Source organism: Rattus norvegicus, chromosome 17 (assembly GCF_036323735.1).
Source record: "Rattus norvegicus strain BN/NHsdMcwi chromosome 17, GRCr8, whole genome shotgun sequence".
NCBI lineage: Eukaryota > Metazoa > Chordata > Mammalia > Rodentia > Muridae > Rattus > Rattus norvegicus.
Window position 1 is genome coordinate 52,544,869 of NC_086035.1, and position 25,539 is coordinate 52,570,407.

A 25,539-nucleotide genomic window follows, 5' to 3' on the forward strand; every position below is an offset into this window, starting at 1 on the left:
CCTATCTATAAAATATATGGTATTCCCTGATTCAGAATACTACTTCCTGGTTTTAACACAATTCAAGAATCCAATATTTGAGACAAATGAATTTTTAGATAAGTTTGCAGTGTTAGTGACGCTCCACATAAGTCCTGGCAGAGCTGAGCTTGGTAGATGGACTTTCCACTTTCCTCTTTCTTCTCTTCAGGATTCTTTTGCTCTGAGTATTTTAGATCAGCATTTTTTCTATTTTTACTTACTTATTTTTTGAGAGTTTTGTGGTTAATGGAAACATGTGCTTTGACTGCAAAACTTTTATGCATAAAGAAAAAGTTTGACATCAGTCTTAGATCAAGGCAGCTTTTTAGGGGAAGATGATGGTGTCTAGTCTTCTGGGATAGATGGAATGCAGCACTTCCATCTCTCCTGATTAATTTTGTGGCATCTGGACACTAAGACCCACCCATACTCACACAGCTTTCGTCCCTGATACTGCCTATGTTTCCATTCTCCTATCCAGAGTGATATGCAGTCTTCCATGACATGGAATAGAGCCCCACTTTGCACAAAATATGAAGTAAACCCTCCTAATTAAAAGCTTATATAAGTATTAAAACTTCCCATATTCCCCAACTTTTCTGTACCTAACATCACCCCTTGGGCTATCAACACACATTTTCTGAGTAGATCTTTTGAATCATTTTCGTGATCCACTGGTGATAAACTGCTTGAAAAAAAATTTTAAATTAATCATTCCTGTTCTGTACATCTCAAATGATATCCCCCTTCCAAGTTACCCCTCCATAGACTCCCATATCCCATGGCCCCTCTTCATCCTCCCCTTTTCCTCTATGAGAGTGCTCCCTCACCCAATCACTTCTGCCCCACCGCTCCAGCATTCCCCTAAGCTGAGACATCAACCTCCACAAGACCGAGGGCTTCTCCTCCTATTGATGTCAGACAAGGCCATCCTCTGCTATCTATGTATCTGGAGCCATGGATCCCTCCCTGTACACTCTTTGGTTGGTGGTCTAGTCCCTGGGTACACTGAGTGGTCTGGCCAGCTGACATTGTTTTACTATGGGGTTGCAATCTCCCTCTGCTCCTCCAGTCCTTCTGCCAGCTCCCCCACTGGAGTCCCTGAACTCAGTCTGATGGTTGGCTCCAAGCATCCACATCTACACTGGTCAGGTGCTGGCAGTACCTTCCAGGGAACAGCCACGCCAGATTCCTGTCAGTAAGCACCTCTTGGCAACAGCAACAGTGTTGGAGTATGGTGTCTGCAGACAGGATGGACCCCCAGGTGGGGCAGTCCCCAGATGGCCCATCCTTCAGTCTCTACTCCACCCTTTGCCCCTATCTTTCCTTGGAACAGAAAGATTTCTGGGTTAAAAAGTTTGATATGGGTGAGTGGCCCTATCCCTCAACTGGGGCCACTACCTATCTACTGAAGGTGGTTTCTACAGGTTTTATTTCCCTTTCACTGCTTATTTCAGCTAAAATCATCTTAAAAATTTTCCAGACCAACTATTGTAACACATATCTTAGGAAATATAAATAACTGACACTCTATGAAAAAGGTCCCAGGTATAAAGTATTTTTTGATTATTTCAACTTGTATCATTTTGAGGATATACATCTCTGTCTGTCCGTCCGTCCATCCATCTATCTATCTATCTATCTATCTATCTATCTATCTATCTATCTATCTATCTATCTATCTATCTATCTATCTGGACATCTTGGCCAGGAGATGATTGTAGAAATCATTGAAAAGAAAATACACTTGTCAAGAACCAACCAGAAGCAAGATATTTCGCTTTATGTTATAGTGTTTTCAAGGGAAAGAGACTTGAAATACTTCTAAGTGAAAATTATGGAGCTGAAATTAGAATGTATATTTCTTGTAGTTCAGGCTCCTCAAGTTATGTAGCATATAGTAACCTTAAACTGATCCTCCTGTTTCCATTTTCCAAGTGCTGGTACCACAGATGTGGGGCACCCAGTTAGGAAAAAAAAATCTGTATTTGTTACAATTCAAGAGAAAAGAAGCGCCATTGTGCTTATTGGTAAGAAATAATGCTTTGTATGTAGAAGTTGGGTATTGAATACATATACAGGTATCTGTACATGTTTGGTTTTTCTTTTTTTTTTTTTCTTCTTTTTCTGGGGGACTGAACCCAGGGCCTTGTACTTGCTAGGTAAGCGCTCTACCACTGAGCTAAATCCCCAACCCCATGTTTGGTTTTCAAATTTTTACATTACAGTGCACAGTGCAAGTAGTCAAGACCAACGACTGTAACTTTAGTTTATATCTCCCTCCACAGTAGCTTACTTTTAACACATTAGTTTGTTTTTAGGTTTGAGGGGTTATCTAGTGCAAAATTTCATGCTCACATTACAATTATGATGATCATATATGTAGATCACTCAAAAGCACTTAGAATTCAGTTCATGTTCCCCAAATGTTTCCTTTCCAGGGTTGCTTTGTCAAGGATTAGACTAGAGCTAGGAAAAAACACTCTGCTGGCCTGGGTGTCCGCTCTGTCCACAGCAGGACCACTCAAGTCACATTCCGTGGATGCTTGTCTCTAAATTCTCACAGTGAAGAAAACCAAGGAAACATAGTTTTAATTATCATTAGTTACTTTGAAAGATGCCACAGAAGAGAAGAGCATGTGTCACCTTCTTTAGATCTTAAAACATCTGTTTGTCTGAACCTAGGTTTGCAGAAGAAGTGACTGCCAAGTGGCTTTGTCTCTTTGAAGGAAGTGGGATCCCATATGGCCCAATCAACAGTCTGAAGGATGTGTTTTCCGAAGCCCAGGTTTGTACTTTTGAATTTTCTAGCTGCTTTTTAAAAACTTGGATATTTTATTTATTTACATTTCTTTTTTGTGTCATTTATTTATTTTCGGTGACAATGAGTAAAAGATAAAGGAGGTTTTGTTTTATGAATATCTTTTCAAAGATAGTGAGCTTCTTGGTTCTTTCATTTCAAATTGGCCAAAAGCAGTGCCATCGGAACAGAACAATGGAAATGCACAGCAGTTACCTCTGTCAATTGTTTCTATCTACAATTCAAATGTGATCCCCCTGCCCAGTTTCCCTTCCACAAACCCCCTATCCTCTCCTGCCTCTCCCTGCCTTTATGAGGGTGCTCCACCACCTGGCCCATCTACTTCTGCCTCAGTGCCCTAGCATTCCCCTATGCTGGGTCCTGGAGCCTCCACTGGACCAACGGTTTCCCTTCCTATTGATGCCAAATAAGGCCATCCTCTGCTACATATCCCCCTGGAGTCATGGGTACCTTCATGTGCACTCTTTGGTTGGTGGGTTAGTCTCTGGGAGCTTTGGGGGATAAGGTTGGTTGGTATTGTTGTTTTTCCTATGGGGTTATAAACCCCTTCATCTCCTTCAATCCTTGCCCTAAATCCTCCATTGGGGTCTCCATGCTCAGTCTGATATTTGACTGCATGCATCTGCATCTGTATTGGTCAGGGTCTGGCAGAAACTCTCAGGGGAGACAGCTATACAGGGCTCCTGTCAGTAAGCTCTTCTTGGCATCAGCAATAGTGTCTGGGTTTGGCGTCTGCAGATGGGATGGATCCTCAGGTGGGGGAGTCTCTGGATGGCCTTTCCGTCAGTCTCTACTCCACTCTTTGTCCCTTCATTTCTTTTTGACAGGTTGTATTCTGGATTATTATTTTTAAGGTGTATGGGTGACGCCATTCCTCAACTGGGGCCATGCCTATCCACTAGATATGGTCTCTATCTCACCTTTGTTGGGTATTTTGGCTAATGTCCTCTGTGATTGGTCCTGGGAACCTCATTTTTGGTATCTATTCTTCTGTTGAGTGACATCTGGGTTCTTTCCAGCTTCTGGCTATTATAAATAAGGCTGCTATGAACATAGTGGAGCATGTGTCCTTGTTATATGTTGGGGCATCTTTTTGCTATATGCTCATGAATGGTATAGCCGAGTCTTCAGTTTGTACTATTTCCTGATTTCTAAGAACCACCAGATTGATTTCCAAAGTAGTTGTACCAGCTTTCAGTCCAACCAGCAATGGAGGAGTGTTCCTCTTTTTCCACATTCTCACCAGCATCTGCTGTCACCTTTTTTTTAAAATCCTTATTGACTTACATACAGGAACAATAAGCATTAACCTTAGGCCTCCATCACATAATACAATATTTTATTATTTGATTAAAATTGTTTGTATCTAACATAGAAGAATCACAATTTAGAACCAACTACCTGTCAATAGTCATACTTACAATTCTGCAAAATCAAATGTACTTAAGATACATAAAATTTCAGAGTCATGGACGCTTTTTATCCTGAAAAAGAGAAATATAGCCAGGGGCCAGGCCTCAGAGATCACCATTGATAGAAAGAAATATGGTAAAGTTTCATAGTTTCTATCCACCCTGATCATATTAAAGCAAGTCATATTTAGTTCTATAAAGTTCAGGCCTTTATGTGTTGGGTTAACTGTGCTATTTACAAAGAATAAAATAGCCTGGTTAGGATGTGTGCTGAGCAAGAAGGGGCACCTGAGAATGTTCTTCTAAAATAGTCTTCAAATTTAGATGCTCTCCACACTATTTTTATTTCATTACTTTACTTACTCGAGCAGATAGAAACAAATTATTGTATCTCAGAGCCGTGTAAAATTTCAATATATAAGGAAACTTCATTTTTTTCTCTAAAGATTTTATCATGACACAGGTGTCTTGACAGTTTCTAACATTTGCAAAATTATATAATATCTTTTCATAAAGATAAAGATACGTATTTCTTTCTAAATATCTTGTTACTTATCCATATACAGTAGAAGTTTTTAAATTTAAATAAATTATTGCAAATAACACATACCATTCTAAAGGGGAAAATGTTGTTGGAAAATCAGTCTCTTTAACACCAGTGTCTTTATTTAATATAAATGTTCACTTAAAAAGCAAATGTGAGTGTGTTAATTTAGAAACTACAGTTCTTACTGGATAAAATAAAATATATTTAGGAATTCTTTTGTGTTTTATTTTCATATGAAGACAATAAGGTGTTTTTATAATAAAAATAATGGGGAGTATGTGTTTGATATTGAGTGAGTGTGGTGTGTCTTTTGTGAGTAATCAGGAAGGAACACCGAACATCAGAGAGTCACGCCTGCTGACTCCTGGGAAGAGGAGGTTGTCATGTGCACATCTGCCCGTGAAGAATAGTGCTGGTCTTCAATTATCACTTTATGTATTGTCGTGAGATGTGTAGGACTTGCAGACTCTATCAACTTAGGGTATATTTTCCTAGAGAGTTTATTCATCAACATTTTTGTTATTCCATGAATATCTTACTAGGAACAAAGTTGCCAAAGCAAAAGTAAACTTCTGGAACATTAATTTTGCAATATTGTCTAGTTTTAGGTTTTGTTTTATTTTTAGGTTTTAAAATTCTACCCACTATCATACAGTTGGTCAACTGGTAGTCTCATGAGTGAATATAAGTTCTTTCATATTTACATAACTAATTGAAACTTGTAGTCTCATTTAATCATGACAAGTGAAATTTAGTGACTTTTATATATGAAATCTAATAATTTTCATTGTAAAGTAATTGTTTTGGAATGCAAACATTTTTGTTTTTAGTTATGGCATTTTTTAGTCATTATGCTATTTATCAATGAAGAAAAATGATATTATTTGTCAGATATCATCCCATATCACCTTCAAAGACTTTACTTTTACCCACCAAAAGTAGAATCTAATTGTAATTTTATCATCATAAATATTTAATTATAATCTGGTTACTAATGATAAATGTACTCTAGAAAGAAAAAAGTTGTCTTCTTTATTCACAGTCAAATCTTTCTTTGGAATTTAATTATGAAATGTATATGTGCAACTTCTCAGGACTTTTGTAAACACTTGGAGCAATGTGCTCTATACATTAGAGAAATGTGCTCTATACATTAGAGAAATAATCAAAGAAGACTGTGAAGTTTGCAAGTGTTCTTGTTTGTTCTATTCGGAGATGGACTGCCTCCTTCTCCTTATACTTGAAGTATTTGTCCTCTCCAAATTTTAAATTTGGGAAATCTTATATAATGTGGGGAAAATCAGAGTTAAAAATGTGTGCAATACTTTAAAAACACATTAATGTGACATGTAAAATTGTCCAATCAACCACCCTGTTAGCTCATTCCTGGAATACTAGCACTCTGGAGGTTGAGGTAGAGTGCTATGAGCTCAAGCCTTCCTTAGGCTACATAGCAAGTTTCAGTACTGCTAGGGTATCTCAAAGCTAAAGAAATAAAAACATAAATTACCATTTAAAAGCGTTTTTCACTTATTCAGTTGCCTTATTTTATATGCTAAGTTCCAAATACTAGGGACTTAGTACAATTTTAGTATTCTTTGTATTTCTGAAAAATAAATTAAAGTTGAATGGAAAAGCAGGTATGTAATAATATTTGTAGATTCATGAATCATCAAATGAAAATTTAGTTAACCGGGGGAGTATAGATTTCCTAAAGTTTAAAGTGGTTCCTTTGTGCCTCTGAAAATGGACTGACAAACTTATTGTTAGGATTAGTAGAATTGATTTTGGTGACTTCAAGGGACTGAGTATAAAATAGTGGACAAGTATCAGAATTACTACATTTATGAACATTCTAAAATAGTTTTCTAAATGTCAAAGGTTAGAGTCGAGTTTTATCTCTCTGTTGGCAGTATCAAATCAGATGTTACCAGAGAATAGGAGCACAGGGAAGGCTAGACAGTAACTCAGTGCAATGGCAGCTTTCATTATGATGGTGCCTGTGTGGTTTGAATGGGCTATAGACTCATGTGCTTGAAAGCTTGTTCCCAGTTGGTGAAACTGTTGGGGAAAGATTATGGGTGGGGCCTTTTTGGAGCAGGTCTGTTCCTGGGAGTGGGCTTTGCGATTTCAAAAGACTTAGACTGGGTCTCTCTGCTTCATGCTTATAGATCAAGATGTAAGCTCTTACCTATTACTCAGAGCCATGACTGCCTGCCTACCGCCATGCTCCCCATTCTTTGAAACTGTAAGCCCCAAGTAAACGCTTTATTCTACAAGTTGTGTTGGTCACAATGCCTTACCACAGGACCTGAAAAGTATTTAAGATCGTGCCCGTTAGGTTTTATTGTTCTGCAACACAATACAATGGCTTTACCTATGCTTATGAACAGAGTCACATCCATTTTATACATGAAGATAATTCACTAAAATCACACTCTGCTACCTTTTTATAAAAATGGGTTCACAAATTCTGCTAAAAGTACTCAGGCCTCCCTCATTTCTGATTGACAGTCCTCTGCTTTTAATTTTCCATAGAAATTATTTTCTGAAGTATGATTTCTGTTTGAAGTATCCTCCTATATGAATTAGAGTTTCTTGGCCCTAGGTACAAGAAACTGGCCACTTTCGTTGAGATGTGGGAATGGCCACTCATTCTGTGGCCCCGTGTCCCGTGTGCTCTGTGCCAGCACAGCTGCTTGCTCAATCAGAAATCACTTTGCGTGAAGTACAAGGCCTGGAACCAGGCACAGGAAGGAAGTTCCTGATGAGGTGAAAAGGGTATGTCCAACTATGGAAGTGGGAAAGAAGGGCTGGAAATTCAAAGAATAAAAGAGAATTTTGTGTACCACTTAACTTCCACCTGTGGTTGGAAATACTTGGTTGAAAATCAAAATTTACTTGATGGTTAAAAAACATATTTCTAACCCAACAATTTCATTATTCTCTTTTAAGAAAGAAATTTTGAGTTTTCATCTCAACTGAAAAGCAACATATTCTATGCTTTTATTGTGTAGATAGAAGACTGTTGACCTTTTAATCCTCTAATTAAATGATCTGATCTTTGAATGATTCAAGTGGACCCTGTGATTATCTGTTGTTAATCACAAACACTACTGGGGTTTTGCCTGAATGTACCAATACTTCTGAGATGTTTTGACTCAGAACTCTGGAAGTGATAGTTTTATTGTTCTCCTCCCCCAATGACAGATTATGTGAGGGAAGTTCAATGTGTTAGAGTGTAATATAGATTATCTACATGTAGATTTTAATAGTTAGCTTCTTTCCCAAGTGCTTTCTTAAAATATCTTTTTGATTAATCAGGCCAAGATTGTGCAGTACATTAAAGGAATTCTTAAAACATTTCAACAGCTTACTAGATGACCTCAGCGCGGTCCTATGAATATACCCTTGGGAATTTGAGCACTGTGGTTTGAGGGTTTCCAATTCAAACAAACTTAAAAGAAAATGAGCTTTTAATAGAAACTATTCAAATGCCTGCAAAACTAGGTATGGATCCTACCACAGAGAGCATTTACAAGCACCATTATCTACACTGAACATCAAGAGGCACTCCAGGCTGCCCCAGAGCTTCCCTGAAGACTGTATTCAGTCATTCTTGAATATCATCATCTTATTCTCAACTGTTAATGATGAGAGCACCCATGTTTCATGTTTTTCTTTGTCCTTGATGTTATAATCCAAGGGAGGGGAAGAAGGGCAAAGCCTGTCAACAAATGGGTGTTATTTACCATAATTTTCCATTTGTACCACACAAGTTGAATATGTCAGGTGTAAGACATCACCAGGAAGCATCACTTCTCAGAAATATTGTGAGGGAAACATCAGAATTTTTGAAATATCACAGCTGGCCCTGATTTTAACTGGAGCCAAACACCTGCAGGTCTAACAGGAACCAAAACAAAACCCCACCCTATGGCGGCATGCCATCTCTTAACAATCGTCTCTAACTTTGCATCCCATCAAATTTAGTTTTAACATTTCTACAGGAATCTTATTCTTGTCCCCAGAGGCCATTATAACTCCTTTTGTAAATATTCCGTATGGGACAAATGTATCATAGAAACAAAGTGGAGTATTGAAATACTTGATGGCTGTTGTTTCCATCCCGCCACTTGTGAAAGTCTGTGAAGTTAGTGTTTTATTAATCTCGAGTCTCGCTCATATTCTCTAAGTGATTTTGTTTTAGCACATTTTGGCAACATTTCTGAGCATCTGTGGAAAAAGGCCTTTGATAGTCATATAGTAAGCGTCAGAAGAACTGAAAAGTCCATGGCTATCTTCTGCAGACACACTCACTCACTCACTCACTCACTCACTCACTCACACTTGATACTACATATTATGTATGAGTGATAGAATTCTTTAGTGGAGGAGTTGCTTGGGCTTCCAGGAGTCACTTAAAGCTTATATCCTTGTCTAATACTGTAGGGAAATGCATGGCCTCTATAAACTGTAATTTTTATAACAAGAAAACTGTTGATGAAGGTCTGAGGAAAATAGTTTGCCTAGAAACAGTTCCAAACAGACAAGGGTGATATGAAAAATTAAAATGGCATTATTATTCATTTTTTGATTTGTAAGTATTTTATATGTTATTCAATTTATGGTATCTAGGCATAGTATGTCCAACTTCTGAATAAATGATGCATTTCAAATTAAGCAAATAACAAAAATTAGAATTTGTTTTCTTCAAATATATTAAGTGTAAGACAGTAACATCTAATTGTATTTTTTTGAGTAGAAGAATCTCAAGGTAATATTTTGTGTTATAATTGAGAAAAAATTAATTAAATGTTAGAGTAATATTATTTTCATAGCAAAGAAGTTTGGATTCATTCTAAAGGAACATTAACTGCTTTGACTCATCATCCTGATTTGTGCCTAGATAGCCCACTGGAGTTACTTGGATGGCAAGTGGCTGGTCTCTTAAGCAAGTCTAAAACACATGCTTTAGGCCCACAGGAAACCACAGAGACTCATCATTCATCTAGGCAAATAGGAATGGGTGGCCAGCTGTATGTATGGTCTCCTATTAGGTGTCTGGCAAGAGTAAGGGATGGTGGAGGACAGTAAATAAAAAGGATATAGTGTCAAGCAGGAGCTTGCAGATTGTTTCATGTAGAAAGTATTCGGTGCTACAGAAGCATTGTAATGAAATATTGAGCAGTTGAATAGCCAGAGACAGTGCACAGAAGCCACTGTGAGATTTCCAATGTAATGATTTATCAAAAGTTTAAACTATAACAAAGAGGTGCAAAATGTCTCCATCATGAAACTTGCCAGAGAATTTTATATCCCTTTTAATCCTTCATATAATTGTTAATCACATTATCGCTAATATTTTCCCTCAACGATTAGGAAGATAACAATGTAGGGCTCCAGCCTTTACTATTTAGTGAATTTGACATATCCAAGAACTGAGGACCTGGAAGTTTCTAGGTATCTTGTAAAGTGATTTCCTCTGTCCGGCTTTAACACCGTGTCTCTTCCTGGTGACTCTGCACAACATGCATCTAATTTCTGCACTCCAAATATAAAAGCTACATTTTGTGAGTATTCTCACACTATTTCAGAGTACCCTTTCACTCACTGCATTCTCATTGACTTTTGCAGATCTTTATCTTCCCATCCAGGACGCAGTCCGTTTTTTGGTTCGTACATGCTGAAAATCAGGAAAGATTAATTAATGTTTTCTGTGGATAATTTGAGACACAGAATGAATTCTAATGGAGCACACTAATAAGTATAAATAACATGGAAATATTTTTGATGAGGTATTTAAGTATTCATACAATCTTTGGATCCCATTGTGCATTTTATCCTTGCAGGGATGAGAAGCCATGCCATTCTCACTTTAAGTGCCTAGAAGCCACAAGTGACTGTAATGTGGGTGACGTTGATCTAGATGATTGAAGAACTATCTAGGAATTATTCCCAGTTTTGCATGGTTTGTAGATTGTAATTATCTTAGATTTCATTAGGAACTCCCAACTCAATTAAAATTTTAAGTCTTAAGCATTTCCTTCTGTGAGAGCTCTATTTAATAACACTGTATCTGTATTTCCTCACTTCTTTTTGGGGTTTTTATTTTCATGTGACCTTCAACTCTTTTATAGTTCAAAAGGAAAGGCTTTTCCTTAATTGACTTCTGTTGCAACCTGATCAACTCTGTTTTCTGATACACTGTTAGACTTTAGGCCTTCCTTCCTACTCCTGCTTTCAGGGAGAGGAAAAGTAAAATGGAAAACTTGTATCGGAAGCTGTAACACTTTCTTGAAAGTCAGACGAGAGCTTGCAAATATTCTAAAGACATGGTTATTCATAGCTGAGGAGACAGTATTCCTGAATTAGTTATAACGCTACTATAATTGCAATGAAAACCTCAGTGGGTTGTCTTTCAACTTGTTTATAAAGCTATTTTTCTGGGCTATATGGAAAGTATATGGACAATAGCAAACATTTGGTTGGTGAAATAGTTCATTAAATAAGACGTTCTTGTTATCAAATCTGATGATGAAATTAAATCCCTATGACCCATATGGTGGATCAAAAAATTGACTCCCTCAAGTTTTTCTCTGATGTTTTCACATGTGCTAGGGCTTGCATTAGCCCATTTATACACTTATAACAAACAAGCAAATGTAATAACATTAAGAGGAATAACAAATATATAGGTCTAAAAGTGGTGTGTAAAATATGCAAGGCACTAGAAGGACACATGTATTATCATACTGTGCTGGATAGTGTTATGTCAACTTGACACAAGCTAATGTCATCTGAGAGGAGGAAACATCAAGAAAATGTCTCAAGATTTGCCTATAGAACAGTCTGTAGATTATTTTCTTAATTAGTGATTTATGAGGGAGGGTTCAGTCCATTATGGGTGGTGCCATCCTTTGGCTGATTGTCCTGGGTTCTATAAAAAGGTGGGCTGAACAAACTATTATGAGCAAGATACTAAGCAGCATCCCTCCATGACCTCTGCACCCATCTTTGCCTCCAGGTTCCTGCCCAGTTTGAGTTCCTTTCCTGAGTTTTTCAGTGTGGACTAAGATGTGAAAATGTAATACAAATAAACCCTTTCCTCCCCAATATTTGCTTTTAGCATGGTATTTCAATGTAGCAATATTGACTTTATTGCTGCATATCTGTAAATATGTTCATATGTTCAAATGTACATATGTGCTTGTGTATATGTACATATGTGTACATATGCATATTTGTATAGTGACACTGCAATAATTAAAACAGCCTGGCCCTAGGAGACAATGGAGGAATAAATTGATGGAACATGAAGGAAAGGAAACTGAAAAATATATTTCACAGATTTGTTACAGAATAGAAGTAAAATAGCAAGGAGACAAAGAGGGATTGATTTTACTCAAAGAAATGAGCAGTATTTTCATTAGTCACATTAGTTATTATGCCTAATAAGTAATAAAAGCCTTTGGATTTGCTTTAAATTGAAATAAAACTTTTTACTCTTCTATTTTGAAATTAAAATATAATTATGTAATTGCCTCCTTCCCTTTCCTCCCTTCAGCCCCTACTATGTTCCTCCTTACTGTTTCTCAGATTCATGGCCTGTTTTAAAAAGTACTATAGTAACATATGATACTAAAATACATATTATTAAATATATTAATAAAAATTTAGTCTATCTGCAACCCATATGAGTATTATTTCAGGATTGGCCACCTGGTGTTGAAATATCAATAGCTGGTCTCTTCCCTGGGGAGAGTGTTACTTGTACTTTCAGCATTCTTAATTGCCTCAAGTCTTTTATGTAGGCTTGAGGCTCCATGAGATTTCCCCTTCCTCTACCCTTTCATGTTAGGTCACCGATTGCTGTCATCTGCGCAGGTCTTATGTAGGGAGACGTTGTTGAGACTTCATGAGTGTTTTGATATCTTGGATTTTTCTGACTGACAGCTCAAAAAGGAGTTTCTCATCCCTTGTTGGAGTTTTGTTAGCTATTCTGCGGCTCCTGGGAGGAGCATTACCAGGCCACCCCTGAAATTTCATTATACATGCATTACTCACCCCAGTGCTCCTCCCACTACCACAGTCTCTTTTCTCTTTTTTGTTCTCTGTAGTTGCTCCAGGTTATAGGCTCTTGCTTGAACATTTTGAGTTAGGTGCTAGAGATGAGAGAGATGTGGTGTTTGTCTTTCTGAGTCTGAGTCAATACGATCTTTCCTAGTTCTGTCTGTTTACATTCTGAGCTCATGGTTTTATTTTTCGAGACAGCTGGAACTTATTCTATGAGGTAAGGTACCACAGTTTCATTATCTATCCATCAGGTAAAGAACAGTTAGAAGAATTGTAAAATTATTTTAAGTTGAAGTTATTAATGAGAAGCAGATTATGCAAAAAGAAATGGTACACGGCCCTTCTCCCAAACCCCTTGGGAGAGAGAGCTCACCCCCCGGACAGGTAGGCCCTCCTGAGACTGCAGAGCTGGAGAGACCACCAATACTGCCCACCCCTGACCACATCTCTGGCCCAAGAGGAAACTGGATAGGGCCTATGGGAACTGGAAGATAGGGGCACTCAAGCTGCAGGTCCCCTGCGGTCCAGGCACAGCCCAGTTCTGAAGAGACCCGATCAAAACTCCCTGCACCCAAATCCTATGGGAGAGAGAGCTAAAACTAAAACCTTCAACTAAAAGTCATCGAAAAAGATAAGGAAGGACACTTCATATTCATCAAAGGAAAAATCCTCCAAGAAGAACTCTCAATCCTAAATATCTATGCTCCAAATACAAGGGCACCTACATACGTAAAAGAAACCTTACTAAAGCTCAAAGCACACATCGCACCTCACTCAATAATACTAGAATATTTCAACATCCCACTCTCATCAATGGACAGATCATGGAAACAGAAATTAAACAGAGACGTAGACAGACTAAGAGAAGTCATGAACGAAATGGACTTAACAGATATTTATAGAACATTCTATCCTAAAACAAAAGGATATACCTTCTTCTCACCACCTCATGGTACTTTCTCCAAAATTGACCAAATAATTGGTCATAAAACAGGCCTCAACAGATACAGAAAGACAGAAATAATCCCATGCGTCCTATCAGACCACCATGGGCTAAAGCTGGTCTTCATCAACAATAAGGGAAGAACGCCCACATATACATGGAAGTTGAACAATACTCTACTCAATGAAAACCTGGTCAAGGAATAAGTAAAGAAAGAAATTAAAGACTTCTTAGAATTTAATGAAAATGAAGGTACAACATACCTAAACTTATGGGACACAATGAAACCTGTGCTAAGAGGAAAACTCATAGCTCTGAGTGCCTGCAGAAAGAAACAGGAGAGAGCATATATCAGCAGCTTGACAGCACACCTAAAGTCTCTAGAACAAAAAGAAGCAAATACACCCAGGAGGAGTAGAAGGCAGGAAATAATCAAACTCAGAGCTGAAACAACCAAGTAGAAACAAAAAGGACCATACAAAGAATCAACAGAACCAAAAGTTGGTTCTTTGAGAAAATCAACAAGATAGATAAACCCTTAGCCAGACTAATGAGAGGACACAGAGACTGTCCAAATTAACAAAATCAGAAATGAAAAGGGAAACATAACTACAGAATCAGAGGAAATTCAAAAAGTCATCAGATCCTACTACAAAAGCATATATTCAACAATATTTGAAAATCTTCAGGAAATGGACAATTTCCTAGACAGATACCAGGTACCGAAGTTAAATCAGGAACAGATAAACCATTTAAACAACCCCATAACCCCTAAGGAAATAGAAGCAGTCATTAAAGGTCTCCCAACCAAAAAGAGCCCAGGTCCAGATGGGTTCAGTGCAGAATACTATCAGACCTTCATAGAAGACTTCATACCAACACTATCCAAACAATTCCACAAAATTGAAACAAATGGAGTGGTACCGAATTCCTTCTATGAAGCCACAATTATTCTTATACCTAAACCGCACAAAGACCCAACAAAGAAAGAGAACTTGAGACCAATTTTCCTTATGAATATTGAGGCAAAAATATTCAATAAAATTCTGGCAAACCGAATCTAAGAGCACATCAAAACAATCATCCTCCATGATCAAGTAGGCTTCGTCCCAGGCATGCAGGGATGGTTTAATATATGGAAAACCATCAACGTAATTCATTATATAAACAAACTGAAAGATAAAAAACACATAATCATTTCATTAGATTCTGAGAAAGCATTTGACAAAATTCAACACCCGTTCATGATAAAAGTCCTGGAAAGAATAGGAATTCAAGGTCCGTACCTAAACATATTAAAAGCCATATACAGCAAACCAGTAGCTAGCATTAAACTAAGTGGAGAGAAACTTGAAGCAATCCCACTAAAATCAGGGACTAGACAAGGCTGCCCACTCTCTCCCTACTTATTCAATATAGTTCTTGAAGTTTTAGACAGAGCAATCAGACAAAAAATGGAGATCAAAGGAATACAGATTGAAAAAGAAGAAGTCAAAACATCACTATTTGCAGATTATATGATAGTATATTTAAGTGATCCCAAAAGTTTGACCAGAGAACTACTAAACCTGGTAAACACCTTCAGCAAAGTGGCTGTGTATCAAATTAACTCAAATACATCAGTAGCCTTGTTCTACACAAAAGAGGAACAAGCCAAGAAAGAAATTAGGGAAACGACACCCTTCATAATAGTCCCAAATAATATAAAATACCTTGGTGTGACTTTAACCAAGCAAGTGAAAAATCTGTATGATAAGAACTTCAAGCCTCTGAAGAAAGAAATTGAAGATCTCAGAAGATGGAGAGATCTCCCATGCTCATGGATTGGCAGAATTAATATAGTAAAAATGGCCATTTTACCAAAAGCGATCTACAGTTTCAATGCCATACCCATCAAAATTCCAATCCAATTCTTCAGAGAGTTAGACAGAACAATTTGCAAATTCATCTGGAATAACAAAAAACTCAGGATAGCTAAAACTATCCTCAACAATAAAAGGACTTCTGGGGGAATCACTATCCCTGAACTCAAGCAGTATTACAGAGCAATAGTGATAAAAACTGCATGGTATTGGTACAGAGACAGACAGACAGTGGAATAGAATTGAAGACCCAGAAATGAACCCTGACACCTATGGTCACTTGATTTTTGACAAAGGAACCAAAACCATCCAATGGAAAAAAGATAGCATTTTCAGCAAATGGTGCTGGTTCAACTGGAGGTCAGCATGTAGACGAATGCAGATTGATCCGTGCTTATCACCCTGTACAAAGCTTAAGTCCAAGTGGATCAAGGACCTCCACATCAAACCAGATACACTCAAACTAATAGAAGAAAAACTGGGGAAGCATCTCGAACACATGGGCATTGGAGAAAATGTCCTGAACAAAACACCAACGACTTATGCTCTAAGATCAAGAATCGACAAATGGGATCTCATAAAACTGCAAAGCTTCTGTAAGGCAAAGGACACTGTGGTTAGGACAAAACGGCAACCAACAGATTGGGAAAAGATCTTTACCAATCCTACAATAGATAGAGGGCTTATATCCAAAATATACAAAGAACTCAAGAAGTTAGACTGCAGGGAGACAAATAACCCTATTAAAAATGGGGTTCAGAGCTAAACAAAGAATTCACAGCTGAGGAATGCCAAGTGGCTGAGAAACACCTAAAGAAATGTTCAACATCTTTAGTCATAAGGGAAATGCAAATCAAAACAATCCTGAGATTTCACCTCACACCAGTGAGAATGGCTAAGATCAAAAACTCAGGTGACAGCAGATGCTGGCGAGGATGTGGAGAAAGAGGAACACTCCTCCATTGCTGGTGGGATTGCAGACTGGTACAACCGTTCTGGAAATCATTCTGGAGGTGCCTCAGAAAATTGGACATTGAATTACCTGAGGACCCAGCTATACCTCTCTTGGGCATATACCCAAAAGATGCTCCAACATATAACAAAGACACATGCTCCACTATGTTCATAACAGCCTTATTTACAATAGCCAGAAGCAGGAAAGAACCCAGATGCCCTTCAACAGAGGAATGGATTCAGAAAGTGTGGTACATCTACACAATGGAATACTACTCAGCTATCAAAGACAATGATTTTATGAAATTCATAGGCAAATGGATGGAACTGGAAAATATCATCCTGAGTGAGGTAACCCAATCACACATGGTATGCACTCATTGATAAGTGGTTATTAGCCCAAATGCTTGAATTACCCTAGATGCACAGAGCACATGAAACTCAAGAAGGATGACCAAAATGTGAATGCTTCACTCCTTATTTGAAAGGGGAAAAAGAGTACACTTGGGAGGGAATAGGGAGGCAAGGTTTAGAACAGAGGCAGAAGGAACACCCATTCAGAGCCTGCCCCACATATGGCCCATACATATACAGCCACCAAACTCGATAAAATGGATGAAGCAAAGAAGCCTGAAGCAGGCTGACAGGAACCGGAAGTAGATCTCTCCTGAGAGACACAGCCAGAATACAGCAAAGACATAGGCGAATGCCATCATTAAACTACTGAACTGAGGACAGGACCCCCTTTGAAGGAATCAGAGAAAGGACTGGAAGAGCTTGAAGGGGCTTGAGACCCCATATGAACAATCCCAACCAACCAGAGCTTCCAGGGACTAAGTCACTACCCAAAGACTATACATGGACTGACCCTGGGCTTCAACTGCAAACGTAGCAATGAATAGCCTAGTAAGAGCACCAGTGGAAGGGGAAGCCCTTGGTCCTGCCAAGACTGAATCCCCAGTTAACGCTATTGTTGGGGGTTGCAAGGTAATGGGGGGCAGAATAGGAGCCCCCCATAGAGAAGGGGAGGGGGAGGGGTTAGGGGGATGCTGGCCTGCAAACCGGGAAGGGGAATAACAATCGAAATGTAAATAAGAAATACTCAAGTTAATAAAGATAAAAAAAAGAAAGAAAAAGAAATGTTCACACGGGTTCCCTGTAAGAATTACAGTAATTGGGATTGGCTAGAATATATAGAACACAAAAAATTGTACACAAAGCAATAAAATGTGGTACAAAATTAATTTGACAAACTCAACAAATAGAAATAAGGACATGTACTGTGGTAGTGGGGATGCTCGGAGGGGAGATAACAGAGCAGGATTATGTTCTTGCAAAAAAGATCTTGGAAAGGTGTTGTTCAGAAACAGCATGACTTTAATGATGATATAAAATAATAAGACCTCAAAAAATAGACAAAAGAATAGAGATCTGATTAGAAAACTCAGAAAATCCACATAAGTGAGAAACATACAAATATAACTCATTGTTCAGAATGAAGAACAGAGATTCACTATCAAATGTCAAATTTACCTTTTGTCTTTCCAACACTGATAAAACTGTGTGTATTTCATGCCCATGTATGTTTACATGCATACATATGGATACAGATCTCACTTAAACCTGGAAATGGGGAGGAGAGAACAAATGAGAACTGTTTTGTGGTACACACTTTATGGAAACAGTTTTGAGAATACATATCAAATACATATCAAGTACATATCAACATAGTGTGGGGTCTTCACTCTCTCTCTTCCTGGACTGTTCAAAACTAATCTCAAATGTAGAAAAATGCATTCTGTAAAATGCATTTTAGGTATACTATTGTAAGGTAAAATTGATATACATGTAGAGCTATAGATACATTGATTAAATAATATGAAATAATGCAATACCTGGCACACTGCCTTTGAGATATATTTTAAAGAATGACATGAAAAATGTGTTCTTTATAAAGATTAAAAAGCAAGGTACAAAATTGCTCATATATATTTCTCAACTGTTAGAAGTATTCTGTATATTATAATCATATCAGTTTAATAATCATGAAGAATTAATGAACCTTCAGAGTCTTATGTAGCTATCTAACTGGAAGCTTGAAATGAACTGTGGTCATTTCTGCATTGTTAATTCCAGTTCTGATGCTGGCCATTACATTTCCTAGGGGAAGAAAATACTTTGTATTTTGATTTGACCAGAGAGACTTATTCACATTTCATCCTAGTTATATTGCTGGCAACATATTGATCACTGCCCATGATTGAGAGACAATGACAATTCCAAGTGAGTACACTTCAGTCCCATTTGGGAGGGAGAAGAGAGCAACCACAGGCGGCAGGGGAGGGAGAAGGAGGGACCTGGGAGGGAAAGGAGATGGAGGGGAAGGGACATGATCTGGTATTAGGTTGAGGGAAAGGACTGAAGCCTTGAGGGCCAACAGAGAGAATGGAAACAGGCTACCTCAAGAGGAAGGAGGTTGGGAGAACCCTCCAGAATGAACCAAAGATCTGGGAGGTAAGAGACTCTAAGGACTCAAAGGGAGGAACCCTAGATGAAATGTCCTACAGTGAGGAGAGGGAACTTCTAGAGCCCACTTCCAGTAGAAAGGCATCAAGAGAGGGATGAGGTTGCTATCTCACAGTCAAATACTCTGACCCAGAATTGTTCCTGTCTGAAAGAATTGCAGGGATGGAACTAGAGAATAGCCTGAGGAAAAGAAGGTCCAGTGACAGGCCCAAAGAGGGATCCAGTTCAAGGAGAGGCCCCAAGGTCTAACACCATTACTGAGGCTATAGTCACTCACAAATGGGACCTATCATGACTGCCCTCTGAAAGACCCAACAAGCCGTTGAAAGAGTCAGATGCAGATATTTGCTTCCAACAAATGAATCATGACTGCCCTCCATAAGACACAACAAGGGAATGAAAGATTCATATGCAGATAGTTACACCCAACCAATGGACCCCCGAGATCTCCCAGACACTGGATCACTAACCGGGCAGCTGGGTCTGGGCTCAGTCAGAGAAGATGCACCAGAGACTGGAGGTCTCAGGAAGTTTAGGGGGGTGGGGTGGGGAGTAGGGATGTGATGTGGAATAGTAGGAGGGTAGATCGGGAGGGGAATAAAATCCGGAGTATAAAAAAATTAAATTAAATTAAAAAAGTTTTCTAAGATGATAAATCACAAAGGAAAAGAAATCTTATCTGGTTGGAACACCAGTGTGGAGCTCTTTCGTACCTTCATGTCCTCACTGATTTCACTTCCCTTTGAACTTCGCTGTATTGGTGTGAAGTTTGTTCATCTGAGGAGCTCACACCATTGTGTAGAGCAGTGAGCCGCTTGACTTGTCCTGTTTGGAAAGAGATTTCAGCTTATTTGTTTTATTTCTTGTAGCATAAAAGTTTTAATCTTGTTATATTCTAGCCCCTCCCTCTCCCTCACGCCCTCTTTCTCTCTCTCCCTCTTTTTCTCCCCCTCCCCTCTCGTGTTTTTCATTCTGCATGAAGAAACCATCACCACTTCAAAGAACAGAAATATTTACTCTTGAATTTTCTTCTAAATATTATATAACCTTAAGCCTTATGTTTAGACCTATTTTCTATTTTGAGAGAAAGCACGGGGTGTAGCTTCCTTATTTTGCATGTGGAAAAAGTTCCACTACTGTTTGTTGAAGAGATTATTCTTTTTTAAAAAATGTGTCTTTCATCTAATCTTTTATTATAGTCCAGACTTTATCCTCACCCATGTCCACCTTCTGACTGTTCCATATCTCATACCTCCTCCACACTTCTCCATAAGTATGCCCCCCACTCCCATTCAACAGACTTTCCCACTCCCTGCGGCCTCCAGTCTCTTGAGGGTCAGGTGCGCCTTCTCTGACTGAACTCGGACCCTGCAGTCCTCTGCTGTATCTGTGTTGGAAGCCTCATATCAGCTGGTGTGTGCTGCTTAGTGACTGAGTGTGTGAGAGATCTTGGTGTTCCATGTAAAACTGAGACTGCTGTTCCTTTTACAGGGTCACCTTCTTCCTCAGCATCTTCCAGTTGTTCCCTTATTCAAACACAGGGTTCACCAGCTTCTGTCCTTTGGTTGGGTGTAAATATCTGCATATGACTTTCATCTCCTTGTTGTGTCTTTTAGAGGGCAGTCATGATAGGCCTATTTTTGTGAGCACACCATAACATCAGTAAGTGTCAGGCCTTGGGACCTCCCTTCTACTTGGATTCTACTTTGGGCCTGTCACTGCACCTTCTTTTCTTCAGGCCACCTTCCATTTCCATCCCTGCAGTTCTGTCAGAAAGGAAGAATTCTGGGTCAGAGTTTTGACTGTGGGATGACAACCATATCCCTCCACTTGATGCCCTGTCTTTCTACTGGAGATGGGCTCTACATGTTCCCTCTTCCCAATATAGGGAATTTCATCTAAGGTCCTTCCCTCGGAGACCTGAGAGTCTCTCAACTCCCAGGTCTCTGGCATATTCTAGAGGGTCCACCACCTCCTACCTCCTGAGGTTGCCTGTTTCCATTCTTTCTGCTTGCCCTCAGTCCTGTTCCCTCCATCCAGTACCTGATCATGTTTCCCTCTTTCCCTCCCTGTCCACTCTTGCCCCCACAGGTCCCTTCTTCCCTCCCTCCTCCTGTATTTGTTCTCTTCTCCTTCCCAAGTGGGATTGAGGCATCCTCACTTGGGCACTTCTGCTTGTTAGCCTTCTAGAGTTCTGTGGATTGTATTCTGGGTATTCTGAACTCTGTTGGCTAATATCCACTTATTAGTGAGGACATACCATGCATGTCCTTTTGGGTCTGAGTTACTTCACTCAGGATGATATTTTCTAGTTCCATCTATCTGCCTGCAAAACTGATGATTTCCTCATTCTTAATTGCTGAGTAGTGTTCCATTGTGTAAATGAACCACTTTTTCTGTATCCATTCTTCTGTCATGGGACATCTGGGTTGTTTCCATCTCTGCTTATCACAAATAAGGCCTCTAGTGGAACATAGTGTAATACGTGTCCCTGTGGCATGGTGGAGCATCTTTTGGGTATATGCCCAAGAGTGGTATAGTTGGGACTTTGGGTAGATCTATTTCCAATTTTCTGAGGAATTCCCAGATTGATTTCCAAAGTGATTGTACCTGTTTGAAATCCCACCGGCAAAAAAGGAGTGTTCCTCTTTCTCTTCATCCTCACCGCATCTGCTGTCACCTGGAGTTTTGGTCTTTGCCATTCTGATTGTTCTTTCCATTGCATTTTCTTGGCATTCTGGCTCAAAACCAGGTAAACATGAGCCATGTAGTCCAAACCAATCATTATTTAGACATGTCCTATTTAAGTTATAGATTTTTATATCTGTTCAGTTACATTAATTTTTAATTTTCTTCATTGTGTTGTATGGTTTTGGTTTTCTCAGATGTATTAATATTTATGTCCTTACTGAGCTATTCTATGTGTTCTTGAGAAAATGTATATTCTGTTGATATATTCTATGTGTCTCTTAGGTCTCATTTTTATACCATTGCTAAACTCTATTTCCTTTGGTATCTTCTGCAAATTTGTTAAAATAATTAATAATTAGATGTTAAAGACTTCAACTATTACTTTAGAATGTTTCTCTTCCACATTTTTGGACTCCTTTGTTTACATATATTGTTATATCATTGTCATATATTCCTTATGAATTTTCCCTTTTATCGTGTTGATACATATGTGCATGCCATATTTTTGTGTAATACATCTCAGTATATTAAAATCTCAAATGTATACTCCTAAAGTCAATAATTTAATGTTATTTCTCCTAGTGTGAACTATTTTAAAACATGTTTATTGATATGTATTTATCATATATAATACCCTGGTTTTTTTTAAAGATTTATTTATTATATATAAGTACACTGTAGCTGTCTTCAGACACACCAGAAGAGGCCATCAGATCTCATTACAGATGGTTGTAAGCCACCATGTGGTTGTTGGGATTTGAGCTCAGGACTTCTGGAAGAGCAGTCAGTGCTCTTAACTGCTGAGCCATCTCTCCAGCCCCATATCCTGGTTTTCTTACAGACAGTATCTTTTGAGTGCATCATGTACCTTAGCCATGCTCTCTTTTAGTCTTGTCTCCTCTTTCTATTCCTGACTTATATCCTTTTCTTGTCCTACTATCCCCGCTGATATATATAATATATATATATATATATATATATATATATATATATATATATGAGATTTTACAAACCTATAAAATTTAGGTCTTGTTGTTTAAGATTTATTTAATGCATGTGAGTACACTCTTACTGTCTTCAGACGCACCAGAAGAGGACATCAGATCTCATTACAGATGGTTGTAATTCATCATGTGATTACCGGGATTTGAACTCAGGACTCCTGGAAGAGCACTCAGTGCTCTTAACCACTGAGCTATTTCTCCAGTCCCAAATTTAGGTCTTCTAAATGATAGAAACACATAATATTTAACTTTCTGTATTGGACTTACTTTGTTTAATGAGATGTTCCCTACTTGTACCCATTTTCTTTTTCTCAGAAAAAGACATGATTTCATTCATTCTTCACTGAATGAGACGTCATGATGCTTATGTACCAGATCTCCTTTACCAATGTGAGTGAAACTGCACTAAAGAGACATGTAGATGTCTCTGAGGTACATTACTCTGGGGTCCTTTGGTGTCTGCCCGGAAGTGGCAGAGATGGATCACATGGTTCTTCTATTTTTAGTGTTTTGAGGAACTTCTGCATTAATCAATTTGCATTTGCTATGTACATTGTTTCTTTTTCTTCATATCTTTGCAAATACTTATTTGTTTTGTTTTATAATAGCCATTCTAGCTGGAATCATTTTCATTTCCATTTCCCTGATAGTGAAGGGTGTCATATATTTTTCCTGGTTTTGATCATTTGTTTCATGTTTGATAACTACCTGTTTATTAATGGATAGATTGTCTTAGGGTTTTACTGCTGTGAGCAGACACTGTGACCAAGACAATTCTTATAAGAATAACATTTAATTAGGGCTGGCTATCATGTTCAGTGGTTCAGTCCATTATCATCAATGTGGAAGCATTGCAGCATCCAGGCAGGCATGGTGCAGGAGGAGCTGAGGTCTACATCTTCATCTGAAGGCCACTGGGAGAGGACTAACTTCCAGGCAGCTAGGATGAGGGTATTAAAGTCCAGACCCACAGTGACACACCTACTGCAACAAGGCCATACCTCCTAATATTGCTACTTTCTTCCTCGGCCATGAATATACAAACCATCACATTGATAAAAGAAATAAAGCAAATTGTTTTTTTTAATAGATTGTATTATTCGATCTGCTAATCTAACCTTTCCTTCAATTTGAGTATTGATGTTTGCTTAATTCTGCTATAGCTTTTTTATTTTACATTTGTGTCAGTTATTGTTGTATCTACATTTCTATATGGTAAAGGTCTGTCTGTAGTGAGAATTTTGTTTTCTTGAAAACCACAGAAGTAGGAATGTGCTTTTGTTTTAATCCCAGGTGAGGGGATGTGGGACTGCTTTAGATTGTCCACAGCAGCTGACTATAATTTGCCTTGTGTTCTAGCAGGAGTGTGGTTTTAACAGCTGCATATAGTTTTTGCTTTTATGTGATGTTTGGAATTCTTGAGACGTTTCAGAGGGTACATGAATGCTAGAGCCCCAAGAAGTTAGTTGTTGCTGTGTTGTTGGTTGTTGTTGGTCACAGTTTGTTAAATAGTCATGTGCAAAGAAGAAAGGAGAGGAAGGAATTAGATATCCTGATTGCAAAGATTAAACTTGCCCCAAGGAACTCAATGCCCCTAATCAACAGGAAGTAGTCTAAGGATAACGTTGTTTGCATTCCTTTCTATTATTTTTTCTCTCCTATCTAGTGTTACTAGGTTGAAAGGATAGTAAAAGGATGGAGATGAGTGAAAGAAAGAAGAAACCACAAAGTAGCTAATGCTAGCTATCTCTGCCAGTACATCTTTCTGTATAGTTTATATTTTAATCAATTTTCAAAGTAATAAGAAAAGAGTAGGAATATACAATTACATTATTTTTGTAATTGAATATTATTTTATTCAATCTCTCTCTGTCTCAGTCTGTCTCTGTCTCTGTGTCTCTCTGTGTCTCTCTGTGTCTCTCTGTCTCCCTATCTCTCTCTCTCCCTCTCTCTCTCTCTCTCTCTCTCTCTCTCTCTCTCTCTGTGTGTGTGTGTGTGTGTGTATGTGTGTGTGTGTGTGTGTGTGTGTGTGTAGTGCTATATGATATGACTTACTTTTAGCCTGAAGAACTTTACTGTGGTATCCTTGTAATATGAGACTGTTAGCAATGAGTATCATAATTTTATATGTCCAACATTTATGTAGCTTTTTGTTTTATAAAGAGTTTTGCTGGACTCTTGGTTGACAGATTTTTCTGTACGTAGAATATGGAATATGTTGTTCCACTGACAACTGACTTCTATTGTATCTGATGAGAAATAATGCATCTCCCTGTGTATGATGTATTTCTCATTTCCTCTTTTCAGGTGTTCCCCTTTTATCTTTGCATATTTTTGTTAAACTGTCTCTCTGTTAAACTGTTCTACTGCTTATTCTATTTGGAGTTCATTGATCTTCTTCGTTATGAAAACTAATGGTTTTTTTCTGACATTTGGAAAGCTTTTAGCTTTAGTTTACTTGAATTGTATACCTTTTCATTATACCTTTCTCCTTTATTCAATGGTATCTTTTGATATGCTGCATCTTTCTCTGAATCTGTCTCATTTTTCTTCATTCTTTCTCTCTTCTTTTGATTTTATGGTTTTCACTGATCTTTTGGCTAACCAGTTCTGTTTTCTGCCATGTCAGATCCATGGTTAGGATCCTCTAGGGAATTGTTTTCATTATTGTACTTTCTGACT

At 38.3% G+C, this 25,539-nt stretch overlaps 1 protein-coding gene across 13 annotated transcripts in view; it reads left to right on the forward strand.

Moving 5' to 3' along the window:
• Positions 1 to 25,539, forward strand: part of Sugct (succinylCoA:glutarate-CoA transferase) — an 857,841-nt gene that overhangs the window by 472,857 nt on the left and 359,445 nt on the right. For all 13 annotated transcript variants that reach the window (XM_039095899.2, XM_039095902.2, XM_039095898.2 and 10 more), the window contains one exon: positions 2,707 to 2,809. In XM_039095899.2, the coding sequence (XP_038951827.1) occupies positions 2,707 to 2,809 (103 nt within the window). The remainder of the gene's footprint in view (positions 1 to 2,706; positions 2,810 to 25,539) is intronic.